The sequence below is a fragment of the Phoca vitulina genome, unplaced genomic scaffold (assembly GCF_004348235.1).
Source record: "Phoca vitulina isolate PV1807 unplaced genomic scaffold, GSC_HSeal_1.0 scaffold1, whole genome shotgun sequence".
NCBI classification, from domain to species: Eukaryota; Metazoa; Chordata; class Mammalia; order Carnivora; family Phocidae; genus Phoca; species Phoca vitulina.
This window is the reverse complement of record NW_022589704.1, coordinates 33,529,060-33,554,915: the sequence shown is the minus strand read 5'-3', so window position 1 is coordinate 33,554,915 and position 25,856 is coordinate 33,529,060. Positions and strand designations below refer to the sequence as shown.

The 25,856-nt window shown below is 38.1% G+C and overlaps 1 protein-coding gene across 2 annotated transcripts; it reads right to left on the bottom strand.

The window, feature by feature from the left end:
- Positions 1–469: 469 nt before the first annotated feature.
- TMEM237 (transmembrane protein 237) lies at positions 470–24,862 on the bottom strand. Of its 2 annotated transcripts, none has more exons than XM_032404603.1 (13): positions 23,669–23,796; positions 22,461–22,492; positions 21,720–21,730; positions 20,670–20,726; positions 19,372–19,512; positions 16,237–16,357; positions 8,998–9,155; positions 6,982–7,105; positions 6,497–6,688; positions 4,804–4,877; positions 4,048–4,141; positions 3,102–3,223; positions 470–1,142 (listed from the first exon to the last, which is right to left on the bottom strand). In XM_032404603.1, the coding sequence occupies exons 1-13, from the start codon at positions 23,684–23,686 to the stop codon at positions 1,075–1,077; spliced, it is 1,212 nt and encodes a 403-aa protein (XP_032260494.1). In that variant the 5' UTR covers positions 23,687–23,796; the 3' UTR covers positions 470–1,074. The 2 variants fall into 2 exon arrangements, with proteins under 2 accessions (XP_032260494.1, XP_032260501.1); XM_032404610.1 differs by lacking the exon at positions 23,669–23,796 and adding an exon at positions 24,459–24,862 and having other exon boundaries at positions 471–1,142.
- Positions 24,863–25,856: the final 994 nt, after the last annotated feature.

Below are 25,856 nucleotides of genomic sequence, written 5' to 3'. Positions count from 1 at the left end.
CAAATACCCCATAGTGGAATTATTGGATCATGTGGTAGTTCTATTTTTAATTTTTTGAGGAACTTCCATACTGTTTTCCACAGTGGCTGCACCAATTTGCATTCCCACAATTACACAAGGGTTCCTTTTTCTCCACATCCTCTGTAACACTTGTTATCCATTCTGATAGGTGTAAGGTGATTTTTCATTATGGTTTTGATTTGCATTTCCCTGATGATTAGTGATGCTGAGCAGCTTTTCACGTATCTGTTGGCCATGTGTATGCTTTCTTTGGCAAAATGTCTATTCAGGTCCTCTGCCCATTTTTAAATTGGATTATTTGTTTTTTAGTGTTGAGTTGTATAAGTTCTTTATATATTTTGGATATTAATCCCTTATCAAATATATCAATATTTGCAAATATTTTCTCCCATTCAATAGGTTGCCTTTCGTTTTGTTGATGGTTTCCTTTGCTGTGCAAAAGCTTTTTATTTTAGTGTAGTCCCAATATGAAACTTTTCAAACAGAAAAGGTATATTTTCTTTTTATTAGTCATGAAGTAAAGCATCTTTCAAGCTGAATTACATTATACTTATTACATGATACATAACCACAACCACCAAGCCCGTTTGAAAAAAGATACATTTCATATTTTAATTTATTCAGTAAGGAGGCATTAAAAATAAATAAAGGTCTTTTGCCCCCTTCTTTCCTATTCCCTAAATTTTATGTTTAAACCTGATATATATTTTATAACACTAAAGTAATGGCTGTTTCTGTAGAAGAGTTTTTTAAGATAATGATTATAAATGCAACTAATTTGAGAAAACAGGAAATAAACACTTTCACCTGCTGGTTTCGAGCTCATTACCTCCTTTGTCATTAAGATGATAACGCTAGAGAGATTAATGTTTGGTTATGAATTGCAGATACAATTTTTAACATTTTCCATAATCTTGAGAAAATTTTCAGTACTATATAATCAAAAAATCAATTCCAAATATACCTGTACATAGCTTATAAAAATACATTTAAAAACAAGAATAGGAAAAATTCTAAATACTGGGCCATTACTACACTGAAGGTGAGCTGGCATTATGAAGAGGCTTTGAGTCCTTTATCTTTTTCAGGATATTCTTCCACATCAGAGGAGAACATCAACTCTGGGAGAGAAAATGGAACAGATCATACTCAGAATGGTTTCCCAGTACCTCAAAAAGTTTACTTTTAAACAGTCTCTCAAAATATTGACATATTTAATATATATAATAGAAAGCCCTCAAGTACAAATAACAATTCTTGATAATGAAATCTGATTTAAAAGGTGAGTGAATGACAAATGTGCAAGTTTTGCATTTTAAAATGTTCAAGTTTTAAATGTATTGTAAACCACTGAAAAATAAAACATATATAATGGAGACAATATAATAACTCTTACCAGAAAATTTAAGTCACTTAGCTAAGCCAGGGTCATTAAACAGCTGAAAGGTCTAATTCTACAGTGACCATGGTAATCTACAATGGAGGGACACATGCAGAGCAAGGACATGGAACTAACATGAAGCGTGTGCCAGGATATCTTAAATGTGTTATCCCACCTAATCACCACAACAACCCAATAAGCAAAGTGTATCATCCTCATTTTATATTTACTCTTTTTATCCACATGGAAATAAAATGTTATATGACTCACAAAAGAGAGCAGGATTCTGGAAATATTTAGTAAGTAACACACACTTTGTGACTGAGGCTCAATACTGCACAATCCCAACCATAGTGTAGAATGTTATTTGTTGACATTTCTACATTTAAACTATTACTTAGCATAGATGTGTAATTTATCAAAATATTAAGAAATATAGAAAAAGAAGACCTTAGGAATTTAATAAAATAAAGTCCTTTGATATAAATATTAGATGAAAAATTCCTTGAATGACTAAAAACTATGCTGAGTGAAAACAAAAAACAGCAAAACACATAAAGCCTAAGACGACTTTTAAAAAGACTTTAAATATACCAAAGGGAATAAAGCAACAGAATATTCAGTGAAGGAACATGAGAATTATGATGCAAAAAGGTACATTCATGAATAAAAATGCACCAGATTACATCTTTTGTCTCCGTTTTTACAAATGGAAATATTGGGATGGTTCTCAATTCTAAGACTTCTGAGGTTGTAATTAGTTGATCAAACTGCAGTGAAAGGCTCAGGATATTAAACCAATCAAGAATAAAACCATAACCAAAGTCCAGAAAATATCAAAGAGATTCAAGGGTGAAACTGCAGAACATCTGCCAAGGAAATAAACTTAGCAGTTCTAAAGCAGTGTGCTCAAGGACTTTCAGTTTGCTAATACGATTCCTCTTCTCCAGGTGTTCCAAAAGGAGTCTAAGGACTAGAGATTAGTAAATCTCACTTTGCACTGAGCACGCTAAAGCTAGGATTACTAAATACTTCATTAGACAACGCAGGGTGAAGAACTTGGGCCAGGTAGAGGAGGAGATAAGAACGAATATATGTCTGACAACGGCTATGTAGATGAAGCATGGTTTATTTCAAATTAAGAGATACTTTGATCAGAAGGAAACTAGCAGAAATGAAGAGCAAAGACTCTATAAAATACTTGAAGGATTCCAAGAAAAGAAATACCTCTTAAATACAAATATGCACATGGCTGACAGGCGGCTTTCCATAAGTACTTTGAGGCTCCGACTCTCCTAGATACTCTGTCTCTCTTGGCATTGTTTCACTACTTTATTGTCACTCCTCCTTATATTATTTTATTTTAAATACATCTTTGTTATCAGAATATCATAAGCTAGATCCATTAAAAGAACATTTATAAAATCAACAGATTTCATGATATTCTTATGCTACTTTTTCTTTATTCTTTATTTTTTTTAAAGATTTATTTGCAAGAGAGAGAGAGCACAAGTGTGCACACGAGCGTGGGGGGAGTGCAGAGGGAGAGAAGCAGACTCCCCCACACTGAGCACTGTCCAATCCCACAACCCCAAGATCATGACCCAACCACCGAGATCACGACCCAAGCTAAAATCAAGAGTCAGACACGTTCAACCGACAGAGCCACCCAGGTGTCCCACTGTTTTTTCTTTAATACCTTCACTAAGATCCATGCCTGGCGTATAAGACAAAAAAAGCCAAGACAGTCCAACCAGAAGGGCCACCACCAGATTCACCACAATCCATGGCTGGAGAACCTGTTCCTCGACACCTGCTGCCCTAAAGGTATAGAAATACTCATTAGAAATATCTTCATTTGGGTTCATATATCCAAATATATCTATTAAATGAACTTTAAAGAAATAGCAGTCCTCGCCTAGAGAAATAACAAGTAAAGCATGAAATAAATATATCTTATATAATTTCCCTATAAAATAACTACACACACACACACACACACACACACACACACACCATGGGAACAAAGGTTCAAAGGTTACTGAACTCTAAACAAATATGCTTTATACATTGACATAAGTGAAAATTTAGTATTGCCAATTTTTCTAAGTTTCCCTTTCAACTACTGTGATGCTACTCATGCCCCTAGCCACTCTCCCAAAAAAAGACTGCCCCTCTGACTTTTGTGAATTGGACTCTCAACTCGCCCGTGAGCCTCATGACTCTAACCTATGGAGGCTGGCTCTCCCTAGATTGCTCTCTTTCTAGCATTGCTTGGTTTTTCCATCCCAGCTACCCACTGCCATCACTACTCTGGGGTATTAGACCTCCTGACTGGGAGTGAGGGTACAGGGCTTCTCTAGTTCATTGTGTATGACTGATCTTAGAACCATAACCTAATAGATCTAAAATAGATTTTTATAAAAAGAATACATTTCATTAAAAATGCAGAGATAAATAACAATAGTTATCCACTAACCAATGTAATGGATATTTTCTTGCCATAATTTTGGAAACAAAAACAGGGCCTTCACTATTATTTACAAATGAGAAAATGTAAAAGAATGAAGGATAAGAATAGTACCATTACTCCCATTGTTGCTGTTATTACCATCAACAATTGCTAATGCTATTGTGAATCTTACCAGAGGCTACCATTAACAGAAGAAGGTGTGTAAAGATGGATTCTGTCACTTGTCATTTGCTGACTCAGAGATAATATAAGAGCAGTAAAGTACACTGAGAAAAAGACAAATGAAATTACTAATAATGTATTTTTAACAACCCAGTTTATTTTGAATTTATAGATTACTGTAAGGTCAAAAATAATCTATACTTTGGGGGATGATGACATAAAAGAAATCCATTTGATCAATTTCAATAGGCAAGCTAGTCTTATTTTATTTTTAAAGAATACAGGTACAGAAAGGTATTCTGAGATGCTCACTATTTCATCATTAGAAATTACAAGAACCCAGAAGATCTTTTAAGAAAGCAAATGACTTACTCAAGGTCTTAAAACTAGTTTTATTAATATTCTCATAACTTAGAACAAAACATATCCCAAATTATCAAAAAGATACAAAATAATATTTGTTACTGAAATGCCATGCCAGCTGAATCTGTTTGCTATCAAGTAGAGATTACAAAATCAAAACATTAAGAAACAGAGAACAAATTCAACTTTTAACAGTTATCTAGATCAACCTCTACTGAAAAATAATTCTATCAAAATTACACCGGTCATGTTTTCTTAATTGCAAATTCCACTGAACATCTGTAAGTAATGTTTATAAGTAGTAATATAAAATCTTTCTAAAAGTAAAATTAAACTTTTCCTGGTTCAAAATTACAGTCTAATTCAAGTATTACACAATTATCAAATGAAAGTATTTACTCACAGAAAGATGCTAAAGCTGTTGGATCCAGGGCAAGAAAATTTCGGATTGCTACTGATGTTTTAGCAAAGTCAATCCTAGAAAATACAAAAGCCTCTCGTCACAGTGCATTGGTAAACTTCTCACAAAACTCTCTTGATTACAGTTTTTTCCTTCTCTATTCTAATGCTAAAGCTCTATTAAGCTTTAAGTAGCTACACTTTATACTAAATACACATGAAAGAATATCTTATTTACAAAAGCCACATAAAACATTTAACTAGATTAATATTTAGTCAACATTCCTTTGGAGTTAGACACTCTAAAGAAACAAATTAAACTTGATCTGCAAAATTTCTTTAGATTCTACCTCTTTCTATTACCCGTATCATCAGGCTATAAGTTGCTGTTTTTCTTAATGGGTTGAATTGTGTTCTCAAAGACATGTTGAACTTCTAACCCCTTGTATCTGTGAACGTGACCTTGTCTGGAAATAGGGTCTCTGCAGATGTATCGAGTTAAGATGAGGTCATTTGAAGGGGCCCTAATTCAATACAACTGGTGTTCTCAGAGGAAGAGAAGAGACACACAGGGAAGACCACCATATGACTACAAAGGCAGAGGTTGGAGTGATGCGCCTACAAGCCAAGGAACTCCAAGGACTGCCAGCAACCACTGGAAACTAAGGAAAGGTGTGGAAGAGACTCTCCCACCAGCCCTCCAGAAAGGAACCAACCTGGCCGACACCTCAACTTCAGACTTCTAGCTTCTAGACTGAGAGAGAGTAAATTCCTGTTGCTTTAAGTCACCCAGTTTGTAGTACAGTTGACCCTTAAGCCACACAGGTTTGAACTGCATAGGTCCACTTATAAGCAGATTTTTTTCAATAAATATAGTGCAGTACTGTAAATGTATTTTCTCTTCCTTATGATTTTCTTCATAATTTCTGTTTTTTCTAGCTTACTTTTTTTATTTTTTTAAGATTTATTTGAAAGAGAGAGAGAGCGCATGCGTGCACCAGTGTGGAAGGGGCAGAGGGAAAAAGAGAATCCTCAAGCCGACTCCCCACTGAGCGCTGAGCCCAACATGGAGCTGGATCCCAGGACCCTGAGATCATGACCTGAGCTGAAATCAAGAGCCAGCTGCCTAACCAATTGAACCACCCAGGTGCCCTCTAGCTTACCTTTTTAGAAGAATACAGTATATAATATATACTAAATATGTGGTAATCGACTATTTATGTTTTTGGTAAGGCTTCTGGTCAACAGTAGGCTATTAGTTAAGTTCTGAGGGAGTCAAAAGTTATACATGAATTTTTGACTTGCAAGAGGTCGGCACACCTAACCCCTGCAATGTTCAAGGATCAACTGTACTTTATTACAGCAACCCTAGGAAACTCATACAATACCCAGAGTCTCACCTATACCTGGTTCAGGTGATTTGCAAGATGATATTTGGGACTGTTTTTATTGATTATATTTGGATGAAATTTTAGACTTAGAGTTGATGCTGGAATGGGTTTAGATTTTGAGGATGCTTTCGTTGAGAGTATTCCCATCCCTCCGCCCCCAACAGAAACAGACTGGCTTTTAAAAAAAGTCAAAATAGTATTAATATTATAATTCTATTTTGAAAACTGTCATAGTCAGGGACATATTTTGCTCAACATTTCCACCTGAAGAAAAGTTAGAGGGATATACAGTCACAATACTCTTACCTGTCAAAAGTTGAAATTGTACTTAGGGCTAAAAGCAAGTAGAGAAGACTCTGGAATGGATATGCTAAGGTCTTGTACTGTTGCAGAAGGTTTGAGAGGTTAGAAAGCTGATCTCCTGCTAGAATATATATGAAAACAATGTTCCACACAGCACAGCCGGCCAAGAAGCCATGAGAAAAGAGACCAATCATCCTGAATGGAAAAGGGTTTAATTATTACACATGTATGACTAAAGTAAAAAGCTAAAATATTTTTTAAATCTCTTCACATATAAGAATAAAACTCAACATTTCAAAAAAGTAAAAACAAGCCTTTTCTTTTTATTACACTGATAGGCAGATGATTTAACTCCAATTAAATGTTTTAAAAATATACCTATGGACTGTTTTAAGTTGTCAATTTTGTTAACAATATTGAGCTATCAACACTTTTTTAAAAAAATGATGGAATATTTATTTTAAGAAAAGTCCAACACAAGCAGCCACCTGAAAGCCCGGTGCACCGAGAGTGCCACATCTCTGGTTGTCCAGGAAAGCTTCACGTCCATCGACACCTCTATATTTTCTGTGGTCTTTATCAACTCCGAACGATCAGCAGCCTGGAATCGCCCTATGTACATATTACACAATTATTAACAACTAGCAACAGAGAACCCTGGCCATCTTTTTATCTTATTTCACACCATTAGAACCCTGGGATTGAGATTTGTCTGTTTTTCTATCTAAAAATTCTCCCCTATCTAGTTCCTATTTGAGAAGGCTCTTTTCTTTTGGTTGCTTTAATATGCTATCTTTTTATCTTTAGGGAAAATAAACAAAGTCCATATACTCTCCTCTCATCTTAAAACAGATGTTAAAGTAACAGTTTTTAGAAATCAATTATATTTAATGAAATATAAAAAGGAACTTCCCACTCAGAACAAAGTCTAGAAAGCTTTAACATGACATAATCTACAAAAGTCTAATTTTGAGACTTTAGAAGTTTATTAAATGTCAACACTACAAAGTTAAGTCGATGTTTGAAAACACTTTGAATTTCCTAGGAAAAGATGCCAGTGTGTGTAGCATGGCATTCTGTGACAACAGAGAAGAAAGAGGTTGTCTCATAAACTTGAGAAGATTCCTGTGACAAGCATCAGTTCAAGTGTCAGCACCGCAACACCGTGTGCACAGAGCTTTCTCCTTGTACTGTTCACGAAGCTCCTTCTTGCAGATCTACCAATCTACAAATGGACCACAGGAAGCAGGAAAGGTTCTTCAATTACCTTTGCCAAATCTGGCTGTCAAGTATTTTGGAGGATGAAAGACAGAGGTGCAACACCTAATTTTCCCTAAGAAAAGACAACTTCTGGGCAGACAACAGGTGTCTTTTATGGTCAGTTACTCTAGTAGGGAAGTTTCTGTGCTAAGGAAAACAAGAGTAAAAATGAGGATTGAATGACACTGCTTAATAAACAGACTATAAAAAATAGATAGTCCTTAAAAATGAGGATTGAGTGATATTGCTTAAAAAGAGAAGTAAATTAAATAGCAACATAGTATACTAGTCAAAGCACTTGACTAGAAGCCATGAAACCTCCACTCAAGTCCCAATTCCGCACTAACCAACTGTGAGACCCTGGCGAAGTCAGCCTCCCGGGATCAGAAGTTTCCCACTGGCTAAGAACTTGAAGATCCCTTACATGACATCTTACAGAATAGAAATTCTAAAATGGTGTACATGAAATCTAAATTATAAAGTTTTAGGACTAATGTTTATGGTTCATTTGAGTTCTTTAGGCAGCACACTCATAGCATATCCACGAGATATATATAGTCATGATCATGCTTTCTGTATGTTTTTCTTAAACACTGCAAATGCAGTCTTATAATCCATGCACACTATACAATGTCAGAACTACCTTCCAAAAGAATCTGGAGCTATATGGTTGTATTTCTTATTTAATATGGTAATACCATCATGTATCTTCTCTCATTTATTTTTAATTATAACATTTATATTATTACCTGCCCCCCACCACCACCACCAATTGTGGAAAACTGGTAAAGTACAAGAATAAAGGAATGGATTAGGGGGGGGGTGGGGGGTTTTCTAAATTACCCACAATCCCATAACCCAGAAATAACCAGCATTAATATTTTGGCATAACTCCTTCTAGTCTTTTGTCCTACACATTTTTCTATAGGTGAGATCAAACTACATATGTGTGTGTTTTTCATTAAATCTTTCCATGAAATGAAAAATTCTCCCTAAACATTATTTTTAATGGTGCAGATTTTATTATATAGATATACCATAACTGACTGAAATCATACCCCTTCTATTTTATATTTACGTTGTTTCCAGTTTTTCACTCTCAAAAATAATATGATTAGCTTTGTGTTTAAATTTTTGTCCATATCTTTATTTCCCTAATTCAGATCTCCAGAAATGCTCCTAAATCAAAGGATATCCTTGTGTAAATCCCAGAAAGCTCATGTTCCAAAACAAGAACGACTTACGGCTTTTTTCCACAAACACTTTGCCTACAGGCTGGCTAATGCCAGTGGGTGCGGTGAATATAGACTGTTGTTCTGGGCCTCTTTGCTCATCAGTAATTATGTCTTCATCTTCTACACCCAGTTCATTGGCATACTGTAATTCTGCTGGCTGGGTTTTCCTATAATCAGGAAGAATGTAAGAAAAACGGATTATTGTTGAATTTTTACAGACCCACATAAGGAGGTACCTGTAAAAGAGCCTTAGACTTGGGAGTCGAGAAATTTGGTTTTTACTTAAATGGATCTGTTCTTTTTTTTTTTTAATTTTATTTTATTATGTTATGTTAGTCACCATTCATTACATCATTAGTGGGTTTTTTAAAAATTTTTTTATTGTTATGTTAATCACCATACATTACATCATTAGTTTTTGATGTAGTGTTCCATGATTCATTGTTTGTGCATAACACCCAGTGCTCCATGCAGAATGTGCCCTCTTTAATACCCATCACCAGGCTAACCCATCCCCCACCCCCCTCCCCTCTAGAACCCTCAGTTTGTTTTTCAGAGTCCATCGTCTCTCACGCTTCGTCTCCCCCTCCGATTTCTCCCCTTCATTCTTCCCCTCCTGCTATCTTCTTTTTTTTTTCTTAACATATATTGCATTATTTGTTTCAGAGGTACAGATCTGTGATTCAACAGTCTTGCACAATTCACAGCACTCACCATAGCACATACCCTCCCCAATGTCTATCACCCAGACACCCCATTCATCCCACCACCCCCCACTCTAGCAACCTTCAGTTTGTTTCCTGAGATTAAGAATTCCTCATATCAGTGAGGTCCTATGATACATGTCTTTCTCTGATTGACTTATTTCGCTCAGCATAACACCCTCCAGTTCCATCCATGTCATTGCAAATGGCAAGATCTCATTCCTTTTGATGGCTGCATAATATTCCATTGTATATGTATACCACTTCTTTATCCATTCATCTGTCGATGGACATCTTGGCTCTTTCCACAGTTTGGCTTTTGTGGACATTGCTGCTATAAACATCGGGGTGCACGTACCCCTTCGGATCACTACATTTGTATCTTTGGAGTAAATACCCAGTAGTGCAATTGATGGATCATATGGTAGCTCTATTTTCAACTTTTTGAGGAATCTCCATACTGTTTCCCAGAGTGGTTGCACCAGCTTGCATTCCCACCAACAGTGTAGGAGGGTTCCCCTTTCTCCGCATCCCCGCCAACATCTGTCGTATCCTGACTTGTTAATTTTAGCCCTTCTGACTGGTGTGAGGTGGTATCTCATTGAGGTTTTGGTTTGGATTTACCTGATGCCGAGCGATGTTGAGTGCTTTTTCATGTGTCTGTTGGCCATTTGGATGTCTTCTTTGGAAAAATGTCTGTTCATGATTTCTGCCCATTTCTTGATTGGATTAGTTGTTCTTTGGGTGTTGAGTGTGATAAGTTCTTTAGAGATTTTGGATACTAGCCCTTTATCTGATATGTCATTTGCAAATATTTTCTCCCATTCTGTCGGTTGTCTTTTGTTTTTGTTGACTGTTTCTTTTGCTGTGCAAAAGCTTTTTATCTTGATGAAGACCCAATAGTTCATTTTTGCCCTTGCTTCCCTTGCCTCTGGCGATGTTTCTAGGAAGAAGTTGCTGCGGCTGAGGTCAAAGAGGTTGCTGCCTGTGTTCTCCTTTAGGATTTTGATGGACTCCTGTCTCACATTGAGGTCTTTCAACCATTTGGAGTCTATTTTTGTGTGTGGTGTAAGGAAATGGTCCAGTTTCATTCTTCTGCATGTGGCTGTCCAATTTTCCCAACACCATTTGTTGAAGAGACTGTCCTTTTTCCATTGGACATTCTTTCCTGCTTTGTCAAAGATTAGTTGACCATAGAGTTGAGGGTCCATTTCTGGACTCTCTGTTCTGTTCCATTGATCTATGTGTCTGTTTTTGTGCCAGTACCATACTGTCTTGATGATGACAGCTTTGTAATAGAGCTGGAAGTCCGGAATTGTAATGCTGCCAGCTTTGCTTTTCTTTTTCAACATTCCTCTGGCTATTCGGGGTCTTTTCTGGTTCCATACAAATTTTAGGATTATTTGTTCCATTTCTTTGAAAAAAGTGGACGGTATTTTGATGGGGATTGCATTGAATGTGTAGATTGCTCTAGGTAGCATTGACACCTTCACAATATTTGTTCTTCCAATCCATGAGCATGGAACGTTTTTCCATTTCTTTGTGTTTTCCTCAACTTCTTTCGTGAGTATTTTATAGTTTTCTGAGTACAGATCCTTTGCCTCTTTGGTTAGATTTATTCCTAGGTATCTTATGGTTTTGGGTGCAATTGTAAATGGGATCGACTCCTTAATTTCTCTTTCTTCTGTCTTGTTGTTGGTGTATAGGAATGCCACTGATTTCTGTGCATTGATTTTATATCCTGCCACTTTACTGAATTCCTATATGAGTTCTAGCAGTTTTGGCGTGGAGTCTTTTGGGTTTTCCACATAAAGTATCATATCATCTGCAAAGAGTGAGAGTTTGACTTCTTCTTTGCCGATTTGGATGCCTTTGATTTCTTTTTGTTGTCTGATTGCTGTGGCTAGGACTTCTAGTACTATGTTGAATAGCAGTGGTGATAGTGGACATCCCTGCCATGTTCCTGACCTTAGGGGGAAAGCTCTCAGTTTTTCCCCATTGAGAATGATATTTACTGTGGGTTTTTCATAGATGGCTTTTATGATATTGAGGTATGTACCCTCTATCCCTATACTCTGAAGAGTTTTGATCAAGAAAGGATGCTGTACTTTGTCAAATGCTTTTCCTGCATCCATTGAGAGGATCATATGATTCTTGTTCTTTCTTTTGTTAATGTATTGTATCACGTTGATTGATTTGCGGATGTTGAACCAACCTTGCAGCCCAGGGATAAATCCAACTTGGTCGTGATGAATAATCCTTTTAATGTACTGTTGGATCCTATTGGCTAGTATTTTGGTGAGAATTTTTGCATCCATGTTCATCAAGGATATTGGTCTGTAATTCTCCTTTTTGATGGGGTCTTTGTCTGGTTTTGGGATCAAGGTAATGGTGGCCTCATAAAATGAGTTTGGAAATTTTCCTTCCATTTCTATTTTTTGGAACAGTTTCAGAAAAATAGGTATTAGTTCTTCTTTAAATGTTTGGTAGAATTCCCCTGGGAAGCCATCTGGCCCTGGGCTTTTGTTTGTTGGGAGATTTTTGATGACTGCTTCAATTTCCTTAGCAGTTATAGGTCTGTTCAGGTTTTCTATTTCTTCCTGGTTCAGTTTTGGTAGTTGATACATCTCTAGGAATGCATCCATTTCTTCCAGGTTATCTAATTTGCTGGCATATAGTTCCTCATAATATGTTCTTATAATTGTTTGTATTTCCTTGATGTTGGTTGTGATCTCTCCTCTTTCATTCATGATTTTGTTGATTTGGGTCCTTTCTCTTTTCTTTTTGATAAGTCCAGCCAGGGGTTTATCAATCTTGTTAATTCTTTCAAAGAACCAGCTCCTAGTTTCGTTGATCTGTTCTACTGTTCTTTTGGTTTCTATTTCATTGATTTCTGCTCTGATCTTTATTATTTCTCTTCTCCTGCTGGGTTTAGGCTTTATTTGCTGTTTTTTCTCCAGCTCCTTTAGGTGTAGGGTTAGTTGTGTATTTGAGACCTGTCTTGTTTCTTGAGAAAGGCTTGTACTGCTTTCCTCTTAGGACTGCCTTTGCTGCATCCCAAAGATTTTGAACAGTTGTGTTTTCATTTTCATTGGTTTCCATGAATTTTTTTAATTCTTCTTTAATTTCCTCGTTGACCCATTCATTCTTTAGTAGGATGCTCTTTAGCCTCCATGTATTTGAGTTCTTTCTGACTTTCTTCTTGTGATTGAGTTCTAGTTTCAAAGCACTGTGGTCCGAAAATATGCAAGGAATAATCCCAATCTTTTGGTACTGGTTGAGACCTGATTTGTGACCTAGGATGTGATCTATTCTGGAGAATGTTCCATGGGCACTAGAGAAGAATGTGTATTCTGTTGCTTTGGGATGGAATGTTCTGAATATATCTGTGAAGACCATTTGGCCCAGTGTGTCATTTAAAGTCTTTATTTCCTTGTTGATCTTTTGCTTAGATGATCTGTCCACATCAGTGAGGGGGGTGTTAAAGTCCCCTACTATTACTTTATTGTTGTCGATGTGTTTCTTTGATTTTGTTATTAATTGGCTTATATAATTGGCTGCTCCCATGTTAGGGGCATAGATATTTATAATTGTTAGATCTTCTTGTTGGATAGACCCTTTAAGTAGGATATAGTGTCCTTCCTCATCTCTTATTATAGTCTTTGGTTTAAAATCTAATTTGTCTGATATAAGGATTGCCACCCCAGCTTTCTTTTGATGTCCATTAGCATGGTAAATGGTTTTCCACGCCCTCACTTTCAATCTGGAGGTGTCTTTGGGTCTAAAATGAGTCTCTTGCAGACAGCATATTGATGGGTCTTGTTTTTTAATCCAATCTGATAGCCTGTGTCTTTTGATTGGGGCATTTAGCCCATTTACATTCAGGGTAACTATTGAAAGATATGAATTTAGTGCCATTGTATTGCCTGTAAGGTGACTGTTACTGTATATTGTCTCTGTTCCTTTCTGGTCCATGTTACTTTTAGGCTCTCTCTTTGCTTAGAGGACCCCTTTCAATATTTCTTGTAGGGCTGGTTTCGTGTTTGCAAATTCTTTTAGTTTTTATTTGTCCTGGAAACTTTTTATCTCTCCTTCTATTTTCAATGACAGCCTAGCTGGATATAGTATTCTTGGCTGCGTATTTTTCTCATTTAGTGCTCTGAATATATCCTGCCAGTCCTTTCTGGCCTGCCAGGTCTCTGTGGATAGGTCTGTTGCCAATCTAATGTTTCTACCATTGTAGGTTACAGACCTCTTGTCCCGAGCTGCTTTCAGGATTTTCTCTTTGTCTCTGAGACTCGTAAGTTTTATTATTAGATGTCAGGGTGTTGACCTATTTTTATTGATTTTGAGAGGGGTTCTCTGTGCCTCCTGGATTTTGATGCCTGTTTCCTTCCCCAAATTAGGGAAGTTCTCTGCTATAATTTGCTCCAATATACCTTCTGCCCCTCTCTCTTTCTTCTTCTTCTGGGATCCCAATTATTCTAATATTGTTTCGTCCTATGGTATCACTTATCTCTCGATTTCTGCCCTCATGATCCAGTAGTTATCTCTCTTTTTCTCAGCTTCTTTATTTTCCATCATTTGGTCTTCTATATCGCTGATTCTCTCTTCTGCCTCATTTATCCTAGCAGTTAGCGCCCCCATTTTTGATTGCACCTCATTAATAGCCTTTTTGATTTTGACTTGGTTAGATTTTAGTTCTTTTATTTCTCCAGAAAGGGTTTCTCTAATAACTTCCATGCTTTTTTCAAGCCCAGCTAGTATCTTTAAAATCATGATTCTGAACTCTAGGTCCGACATCGTACTAATGTCCTTATTGAGTAGGTCCCTGGCAGTCGGTACTACCTCTTGTTCTTTTTGTTGAGGTGATTTTTTCCATCTTGTCATTTTGTCCAGAGGAGAATAGATGAATGAGAGAACAAAATGCTAACAGGGTAACAATGTCCCCAGAAAATATACTCTAAACAAATCAGAAAAGACCTGAAACTGGGGAAAAAGAAAGGGAAAGAAAGAAAAAAGAAAAAGAGAAAAAAGAAAAAGAAAAAGATAAAAACAAACAAAAACAGAACAAAACAAAAAAAAACAGAATATGATCAAATATGATCAGGCTGGTGCATAGATCAGTGCCACACACTAGATTTTGGGTGTATTTTGGTCTGTTAGAAGAAAGTGCCTCCCAAAATTTTATTTATTTATTTATTTATTTTTTTTTATTTTTTAAGATTTTATCTATTTATTTGACAGAGAGAGACACAACGAGAGAGGGAACACAAGCAGGGGGAGAGGCGGAGGGAGAAGCAGGCTTCCCGCTAAGCGGGGAGCCCCATGCGGGGCTCGATCCCAGGACCCTGGGACCATGACCTGAGGCGAAGGCAGACGCCTAACGACTGAGCCACCCAGGTGCCCCTGCCTCCCAAAATTTTAAAGACAGAAAAACTTATATATGTACAAAAATAAGGGTTGATACGATGAAGGGATGGAATATGACTGTAAAGATGAAAATTATAAAAAATTTTATAAAAGGAATTGATAAGTTGTTTGAAAAAAGAAAGAAGAGGATTTAAAAAAAAAAAAGAAAAAAAAAGGTGGGGGAGAGAATGTGATCAGGCAGGAGACTAGATCAAAGCCATACACTAGAGATTTAGGGTATATTTTGATCTGTTAGAAACTGTATCTCAAAATTTTAAAGAGAGAACAACTTATATATATATGCCAAAAATAAGGGTAACTACTACGAAGGGATAGAATATGACTCTTCCAGAAAGTGGTCGCTTTTCTGTTCAGAGAGTTGTTGCTATTCTTTTCTTCAATCTCCTGTTGAGTTTGTAGGTGTTCAGAATGGTTTGATCCCTATCCAGCTGAATTCCTGAGACCAGTGAAATCCAGGTCTCCTACTCCTCCACCATCTTGCTCCACCCCTACATCATTAGTTTTTGACGTAGTGTAACACGATTCATTGTTTGCGTATAACACAAATGGATCTGTTCTTAACTGTTATGTGCAGCAAGTCACATACATTTCTGTGGGCCTCAGTTTTCTCATCTGGAAAATGAAGTGACTGAACTACATTTATAAGGTTCTTTCCAAACTTAAAATGATAGGATTCTACATAAATATTGATCACGATTTGTAGGGTGATTTCTAAATACAAACAATAGTGTTATATAACTTCCAGTGTACTTTAAAGTATGCCATTCTGTTTTATCCAACACTTAATTTCCTATACTAAAATATACATTTTTATTTATTGCTGAAATAATCATAATCTGAATTCTATTAACATGAGAAAATATATCACAATAGCCTACTTTATTAATATTATCTTCAAATTTCAGTATCTTTCGTATTTAATTTTTGCTACTTATATAATATTTTCTATTGATGTTCCTCTTTTTTAGAGATAGCTCCTAGGATCTATAATTTAAGTATTTTACTTCTTCGGTTGTTTACTCTTTTCAAATTTATCAAAAGGTACCTTTGAGAGCTCTGAATTAAGTAGCACAGTATCCCTGAAGAATATTTAGGACAAATAAATTCTTACTTTGTCTTCCTTCGAGGTTTTTGAATAACTGCCTCCTCAGCTGGTTCCACATCAATACCATTTTCATTTCGTAATAAAGATGAACTAGACGTCCTCTTTTGGGTTAAGGAAGTCTCCAATTCTGAAAATAAAGTAGATTAAATTTTCAAATTACTATCATGTAAGAAGAAAAGTATATAAAACTTACAAGAAGAGATAACTTTAAAAATTTTAATTAGGCCAAAGTTTTTTCTCCATTTTACTAATTTTTGTAATTTTATAGCTCTAAACACCAAAAATTTTGAAATTGCAATGCCAAAAAATATGGAAAAAGTTAACTAATCCAACACCCAGAATGTCGGGAGAGCCCCTAGATTACCCACAGTTCAGTGATTCACCCAAAGGACTCATGGAACTCAGAAGTCATTACACTCACAGTCCTCACATTCAGTTACAGTTTATTAGAGGGACATGACATAAAGCAAAATCAGCAAAAGAAAAAGGCACATGGAGCAAAGTCCAGAGGAAACCAGGTATAAGCTTCCAAGAGTCCTCTATCAATGGAGTCACACAGGATGTGCTAATTCCTCCAGCAACAAGTTGACATGTGTGACACTTTCTCTACCAGGGAAGCTCATTACAGACTCGGCACCCAAGGCTTTTATTGGCACCTGATCACAAAGGCACCCCCTGCCTAGCACATACCAAAATTCCAGAATCCCAGAAGCAAAGCAGGTGGTCAGCATAAATCATATTGTGTACACAAATGCAAAGTAAACCAGCCTTATAATTTAGGGATACTTTTATATCAGTGTAGGGAACTATTTACCAGCCAAGTTCCAGAGGCCAGTGAAGAGGCAAACTTGAAAGCAGGCCTTTCTAATGAAAGCAGTTTCAGGCCTGCTACGTTAACTCCTTCTTGAGCACAGGGTATTAAGTTTAAGTAAGTCAGTGGAGTCTTCTCATCTGCTAGCTACTTCCCCCAATCTGAAAATACTGGCAATGGCTTCCTGGAAGGTCCTCAAAGCCCCCAGAATTCTATTTTAATAAAATACTTACAGCTCAAACTGGAAATACAACAGAAGTAGAGCCTACCACAGTCATCCAGAACAAAACAAAAATAAAACAAAAATATAAACCCAGAAATCTATAAAGCGATACCTGGTGGTGCATTCTGGAATGACAGTGACAGGTGCTCTTTGGCCCACAACTTAGTTGGGTACTGAGTTTTCTAAAAATGGTCAACTCATTTCTGTAAATACATTTTTCATAAATTGTAAAACTAGGTACGGTATCCATCTTGATCTTCACATTTGTACCCTAACTGAATTAACTAAGATGGTAGCTTTAATTCAACTATTTTTACTGCCAGTAATGAAATAAATCATAGAAATAAATCATAAAACTATCTGAGCATCATTTCTCTCTTTTTCCTCTCTTCTGCCCAGGCACTACAGTCTCCCACTTCAACTTGCCTCTAAAAATTGTGCTCTATTCTATGGACTTTCCAGTTTCTGCCCTCTCCTCCTATAATTCTTTCATCCAATCAGGACTCACTGTTTTCTAAGAGAGTAAGTAATTGGTCAGGGAAATTATTTTGTAACAAATTATTCATCAGGGGCCGATGTTAGTAGGAAAGAGCTAATCTCCCAATCTTTATTCCTTCCCTTTATTTTACTCTAATGAAACCGTCTTTCTTCTAATTACTATAAAAGTCATAATGCTCAATATTATTGTGAAAAATTAATAAAATATAAATGAAGAAAGGAAGATAATAAAAATCATCCCTAGTGATGCCTGGGTGGCTCAGTCAGTTAAATGTCTGCCTTCAGCTCACGTCATGATCCCAGGGTCCTGGGATAGAGCCCCAAATTGGGCTCCCTGCTCAGCAGGGAGCCTGCTTCTCCTTCTCCCTCTGCCGCTCTCCCTGCTTGTGCTCTCTCTCTCTGTCAAATAAATAAATAAATCTTTAAAAAAAAAAAAATCATCCCTAATTCTTCCTTCCAAAAAATCTAACATTGTCAACACTTTGCTATATCCTTCCATTGTTTTTACTATATATACACATGCATATACATGTGTCCTGGGTAGAATTGTGTCCCCCCTGAAAGATATGTTCAAGTTCTAACCCTAGTCCCTGTGAATGAGACTTCATTTGGAAATAGGGTCTTTGCAGGTCTAATCAGTTTAGGGTGAGATCATGCTGGATTAGGATGGACCTGAAATCCAATAACTCGTATCCTTATAAGAAGAGCAAAATATGGGGGGGCCTGGGTGGCACAGTTGGTTAAGCATCTGACTTGGTTTCAGCTCAGGTCGTGATCTCAGAGTAACAAGATCGAGCCCCACATCAGACTCCACGCTCAGTACGAAGCCAGCTTAAGACTCTCTCTCCTCCCTCTGCCCCTCCCCCTGCATGTGCACATGTACTCTCTCTCTCAAATAAATAAATCTTTGAAAAAAAAAAAGAGCAAGATATGGACATAGAAGCACATTAAATAGATAAAACATGATTTATTTAGCCAGTACCACTTTGTTAGCTATTGGTTATTTCCAGTTTGTACTCTTATAAATAATGGCACAGTTAACATCCTTTAATTGTGGTAGCTACTACAGTTACTTCTATTCCTAAAAGTTCAGACAGGCTATACCAATTTATGCTCCTATCAGCAGGATATGAATGTACTCCTTTCTCATCAACACTTTATCTAACACTTTTGAATTTTATATGCTAAAAAAAGATTGCCAATTACTATTTTGTTTACCTTGTGAATAGTACCTGGGACAATGTAAGACTCAATAAATGATGACTCTTCTTTCATTGTATTATTGTTAATACTGAATCTATCCTTACCACACTGACCTGAAATGTCCATTTTATCATATATTAAATTCTTATACACACCAAGATCTGAACTCTCTGTTTTAATCCTGAATTTGTATCCCTTCCCTCATAATATACGGACATATGACCAAAAGAGACCTTCTCCAGTGTTCTTGACTTAAACTATTGGAGTTATTCTAATGGTAAAAATTTCAATAAAGAAAAAAAAACCAAAGGGATGTGGGTGGGAAAAAATGGGAACAGAGAAGTTTGTAATCATACCCCCAAAATCACAGCTACTATCACAACCTAACCTTGGTTTCTTCACATACCAAGAGGTAGCCTCGTCTTCTTCTGTCTCCTTTGAACAGGAGCTTCTTCTGGATGTTCTGCGGATTCTTTAGTTGGTGGCTCACTGCCCTCAGATGGCCTGCGAACAGAAGCCTGAACAAGGCCTTCCAAAGAAGCACTACCTACAGAAAAGCGAGTGGGAAAACGGGACAATTTGAGCAGAGATCACACTCAGTCTTAAAAAGATGAAAAAAAAGGGAACCAGAATGGTTCCTAAAGGATGATTAACTGTCCTTTGTTACCTTTTTACCTATAACTATAAGAATTGGTCTTAACCCACACTTATATCAAATTATAAATTATAATAAATTCAGTACTTGGTATATCAAATCAATACTCAAAGTTTCTTTTTACTATATCACTACATACAGATCCAGATATTTTCACATCTTAAGACTTGTAAGAGGCAGCAAATAGAGTGAAAGGACCAGTTAAAGCCTGGTGATGGGTATTAAAGAGGGCACGTTCTGCATGGAGCACTGGGTATTAAAGAGGGCACGTTCTGCATGGAGCAAACAATGAATCATGGAACACTACATCAAAAACTAATGATGTAATGTATGGTGATTAACATAACATAATAATAATAAAAAAAGAATAGAAAAAAAATAAAAAGAAAGGGATTCTCAAGGAAAAAAAAAAAAAAGACTGAGGTTTCAAGCCTGAGTGAGCAGGAGAGTGGAGAATTCCATGAACAGAAATCTGTGAGAGGTAAAAATTGATTTCTTGTTGAAGGTAATGATGAATTCTGAACATACTGAGTTTAAGTTACTGACAGAACATCCAGGATTATTAGCGGATAACGAAGACAAAAAAAAGTTCAAAGAACCTGCTCATTACAGAACCTCCAGTACATGGATGCTATGGCCCTGCCTTCAGACTCTTGCTCTAACAAAGAGATCCTCTGACTGAAATGAGGGATCCAAGGACCTTGTGTCCAGTATCCCATTCAAAGGTCTGGAACCAATCATAGCTTAAGACAATTTATGCTTTCTAGGTATAAAAGACCTCAAAGAGTCCATGAATGCTGTGGAAGTAAGAGTTTAAGTGACACAATCCTTTATTCCATGGATGCTTCTAGAAACCCTTCAGGCTGCCCACTGCCTTATTCTTCACTACCACCAGGAATCCTATTACTTTAAACTGACCTTGATTCTATCCTCAACACAGCAGTGACTTGGGACTGCTGGGGCCTTGCCTCTCCCTGATCTGTGATGTTTGTCATTCCTGAGGTCCTGGAAAGACTTGTGATCCCACACAAAAAAAAACAACTTCTTACCTGGTGTGTTTTTTGTTTTGGGCTTCTTTTTCTTAGGACGACTAAGTGGAATATCACCTATAAAACAGAAAAAACAACAGAAAAGGCTGCCTAAAATTCAATGCAGAGAACAGTCAAAAGGAACTTTTAGTAGGGAAGACTTTTCCCTCTCTTCCCTAGGGCCAGCCAACTTCTACACATTAGGGGAAGAAGACAAGAAAAATGACAAATTTGGGGGTGCCTGGCTGGCTTAGTCAGTAGAGCATGCAACTCTTGATCTCAGGATCCAGAGTTCAAGCCCCATGTTGGGCGTGGAGCCTACTCAAAAAAAAAAGGAAGAAATCGACAAAGTCAAAGCAAGCCTATAGTGTGGTGCCAGTCGCTCACTGTCCATCAGTAATATTGGAAACTGTAACATTTCTAATATCAGAAAAGTGGGCTCACAAAATCTTCATCTGATCCCCTACATTTCCCAGCCCCCTTGCACTTAGATGTGGCCTGTGACTGGTTTGGGCCATACACTGTGAGCAGAACCGATCTGCCAAAACACTGAAAGAGCCCATGAGTAACTCTTCAGCTTTCTCTTCCTTTGCTGAAGCATGTTAAGATGGCAGAAGCACAGAATGGAAGTAGCCTGAATCACTACATCATTCGTGAAGAATGGTGAAAGACAATTGCCCTGGATTGCTGCCACAGTGCACTTTGCATTAACCAGAAATAACCCTGTATGATATTAAGTCAGAGATCTTGAGGTTAGTATAGCATAACCCAGTCTATCCTGATTAAATGAGACAAAAGAAAATGTAGTCCCTATTACAGAACTAAAAACTAGCCAATGGTTATATTCTGGGTGACTCCATTCAGGAATGAATCAAATATCAATCATACAACTATTGTTATATATCAAACCTCATTTAAAAAATAGGAGTCATAAGATTATTTTGATAAAAGGATATTGCAATATTATAAATTATACCATTCAGATTCAACTTTAAGAAAAACATTAAGGAATCAAATTAACTTTTGAACTCCCAATTTTAAAAGTTTTACATTAAGAGTGAACTAACTCACCTTGATTAGCACTTTACATGACACCGACCAAATTTAATTGGACAAAGACAAAAAAAAAGAAACTATTAATTAGAAATCTATTATATTGTCAGACTGAAAACTGACTTAGGTCATTATAAATTTAAAATAAAGTAAGCTTTCACACAGTCAGCTAGTTTATAAACTAGCTTATTCTTTGTAAGTAAAAAGCGAATAAAACCGCTAACAAAATAACCCCAATATTTTCTGAACTTACATATACATATTTCCTACTGTCTATTAATAAAGTGGATTAAGCAGATTAAGAATTCTTATTTTGTCACTGATTAAAATCAGCTTAAACTCTGAGGAAACTATTCTAGCAAACAAAAAGAGGATCAAAAGTCTGATAAACAAGACATTAAAACATTCAGAATGGATCCATTATCTTAAGCATGTTGACATTCAGGCTTTGAAACAGAACATTTAATTACAACTGCTTTCCTAATGATTCAAGTTTTTTTTACTTTTAAGCTTTTAGGAAGCCTTATCCTTAAATTTTCAAGAAGTCTTCTCTGAATTATTATAATTTTGCAATGGTACTAGTCAATTTTTTCACTTGATTCATTTTTTTTTAATTTAAATTTTTTATTGTTATGTTAATCCCCATACATGACATCATTAGTTTTAGATATAGTGTTCCATGATTCATTGTTTGTGCATCACTTGATTCATTTTGCATTTTTAAAACTCAATGATAAAATTACTGTAACTTATTTTTACCTTGGCACAGGTGGAAGGGCTCGTGGAGGACGCTATGGGGAAAAGAAAATTGCTTGTAAGTAAAAGTCTCAGAACATCTTTACTTCAAGTACTTCGAATCTTTTGATAACCCTGTACATCCAATGAAACCTAGGAAGTACTAATGAGAATCAGATGGGCAATTCTAAATTTGTTCTACCATTTCTAAATTGCATATAAAATTCCTTCCTTCCTACACTCCTTTCTATCCGAGACCAGGCTCTGTTCTAAGGACTACAAATACATTAATGAACAAAACAGAGAAATCCCCGCTTTTATGGTACTTCCATTGTACTGGTTAAGTATTAGAAGATTATGAACACACACACACACACAAATGAGGGAGGCTGTGGAGTGTTCTTTAGTTAAGCAAAGTCTCTCAGAGATATCTGAGCTGAGACCTGAATAAGAAAGGAGACAAAGGGGAGTAAATACAAAGCCTTTTAGGAGAGAGAAAAGGTTTCAGATAAAAGGCCAGTAAGGCTGTAGCACAGCTACCAAGGGTAGGCAGGGGCCAGATTAATTAGGCTCTTGAAGACAAAAGAAAGATGTCCAGAGTTCGTTTTAATTCAATGAGAAGCCAATAGAGGTTTTAAACCACACAGTAACATACTTTAAAAAAAAAATCCCTGTGCATACAGCATGAGGAATGCGTTTTAGGGTAGAGAGAATTAAAAAAGAAACACACACCTTATAAATGATACTTTACATGAAAAGAAAAGTTGTGTTTGCAGTTCAGAGAGATTACAGTTGAGAAGCATTCTGGAATCTTTCAAAATAAAATACTAACAGAAATGCCTCGAAATCAGTTTAATGTTCCAAGTGTCTCATGCGGCTTGCAGAGGACATTGACTCAAAAGGGTTTCATTACGTCCCATTTAGCAATCCATTCGTTCGGTGTATTAATACGAATGCTACGAGATTAGGACAAAGCAGGCTGTCTTAACACTATCCGGTCATTAAAATTACAACTGGAGAAGAACAACAGTCATAAGAAAGAGCTATCGCAAAGATGCTACGGATCGCGTTCTGTCCAAGGATTCAGTTCACAAGACACTTCCACATTTCAAAAGTCCCGCAAAAATGACGTGTCACCCATCCTCAAGGCCAACCTCTGAGCCCCTCAAAAGTCGGACGGCTCAACTGAACACAAAAGCCTAATAACTCAAACGTAACTAAGGCTCGCTTACCACCTGCTTCTTTCCCATTGCGTCTAAAGCCGGGCTTCCCAGCAGCCACCCGCCGGCCGCCAGGCGCCCAGAGCTCACAGCCCGCCCCCTGCGGGCTCCTGCCCCGGCCGGCCGCGCGCAGGCGCCGTGCGTCATCGGACTGCGCGGCACTGGCCGCGGTGGCGCTCAGCCCCTGCTCTGCAAGAGGTGGGCGAGGGCCAGCGCAGGGAGCTGGTCGGGCCTTTGCGGTCTAGCCTTGTGGAAAAGGGGACGTCGGAGTAGGGGCTGACATGCCTGGGAAGAGAGTCTCCAGCGGGCGTGGGGCAGCAATCACGGTTCTACCCATGGTTTTCCAAGTGGTTAGTGATTTGTTCGAGGGAGGTGGGAAAAGACCATGGTTAAAAGTCTCCACTCGGAAACTCCCATCTCTTTCCTGGGTGGCTAAACGCCTTCCGGGAGGAGTCCGCAGGAAAGACCTAGCTGGCTGTCCCGGAACACCCAGGGGCTGGAAGGCAACGTAGAGAGGCGTCGTCATAGCAACATGGACACTCAGGCCCCCGGAAACTTGACGCCCGGGTCCTCGCCTGGCTCTGGGAGTTCGGGTCCCGGCCTCGGGACGAACTTCCATCGCCCGCTCCGGTCCAAGCCTGTGAGCATCAAAGGGGCGGACGAGCAGACACCAGGAGCAGGGCTGTCCCTCTGCGACCCCCAGCCCTGGGCATCGGCCCCGCCCCAGGGGCTGCTGAGGCGTTAGGGCAGCACCCTCCGCTTCCGCCACTTCGCGTGGCGGAAAGCGCCCCTCACCGCTCACCGGGAGGGCCTCCAGCCGAAGCCCCGAGTCCGCTCTCATGGCGCTCTCCCCACCGCGCTCCCTCAGCGCAACCGCCGGCGGCCCGAGCCTGGCTCCCCGCGCCTCTGCCTGCGGCAGCTGCGAGAGGCGGCGGCTACCCGCCGTCAGGTTAGGCCGCCGCTCTGGGGCCTAGGTCTCCGCCTGCCTTCGCTGGGCCATGCCCCGCCCTCGAGGCGTCAGAGTTAGGGAGGGGCCGGGTTAGCCCTGTAGACCTCAGGATGGAATCACGCTTTTCAAGCAGTGACGTCATGAATCGGGAAGGCAGCCAAGGGCCACGAGTGAGTATAGATACTGCTAAAATCCAAACATGCTGTGGGTACCAAGAACTGATGATCAGCAAGGCCAAGACTGCCTGGAAGAACCAGGAACTGATAATCACTAGATCCAGAAGAAGTCTGGAAGGGCTAAAGACCGATTAAACTCCTTTAGATAAAAAAATAATAATAAAAAAATAAATAAAAGGGGAGGATTTCTGTAGCAAACTGTCAGATTCTCCAGACGCTGACTCGTCTTCCAAGCCTGACTGCATTTGAAAGGCAACCTCCCGACTGATCTCAACAAAATAGAGACCCCTCCACTGCTTGAACATAATAAGCAGTAAGCACCCAGAGCTGACCCCTACCAGACTGAGTTTTCCTCTCAACTAGGCACTCACTGACTGACTTGGCGTTTGGTTCTTTAACTTCTTACCCTTGTATCTCGTTTATTGTGTGACTTTGTATCGTTTCTTGTGTGGCGTATGTGAAGCCAAGTTAAACAGGCAGTGAGATGTCATTCAGTTTGGAATCCTACACCTGTTAAAATTGTGTAAACCCTGCTTTATGAATGAATAAAGCTGACATTGTGGAAAGACACAACTCGTGCACCGCCTTTGTAGGGTGCTAGAGATGCCCCCTTCTCCCCCCCCCCCCCCCCCCCCCCCCCCCCCCGCCAAGCCCAATGTTTCAGGATGGGTCAAATATCAGATTTCTTCCAGTTGTGTGTGTGTGTGTGTCTGTGTGTTGATACAGGCAATTCTCAAAATTTCACCAGTTGCTTATCCTGCATCTCTGTAAATCACGTTTGGGAAAGCTTTTTCTCAAAAAAAGAAAAGAAAAGAAAAAACCCAACCAACCAACCAAACAAACCCACAACATAAATCAGATCCAAGTTCACGTTATCATTAAAAATGACTTAATTTTCTTTGGTTGGGTTTTTTTGGGGGGGGAAGGTTGGGTTTAATTTTTTCTTGGGTTTTTTTTTTTAAAGATCACTTCAAGCAAAAAACTAAAAATATTTTGAAGTATGCACTTGGTTTGTTTTATAGTTAAGAAAGATATTGGAGGGGTAGAGGGGTAGAGTGTGGGTATGGGGAACATT

What these genes read in the sequence shown, in the direction of transcription:
- TMEM237 (XM_032404610.1), bottom strand. Translation starts at nt 24,497, where the DNA reads ATGAGAGCGGACTCGGGGCTTCGGCTGGAGGCCCTCCCG. An exon ending in AAACCTCGAAGGAAGACAAA is followed by an intron (nt 9,156 to 16,236) that starts GTAAGAATTTAT and finishes TCCTGATTATAG; the next exon opens with GAAAACCCAGCCAGCAGAAT. An exon ending in AGGCATGGATCTTAGTGAAG is followed by an intron (nt 1,143 to 3,101) that starts GTATTAAAGAAA and finishes TTTCTCTCCCAG; the next exon opens with AGTTGATGTTCTCCTCTGAT.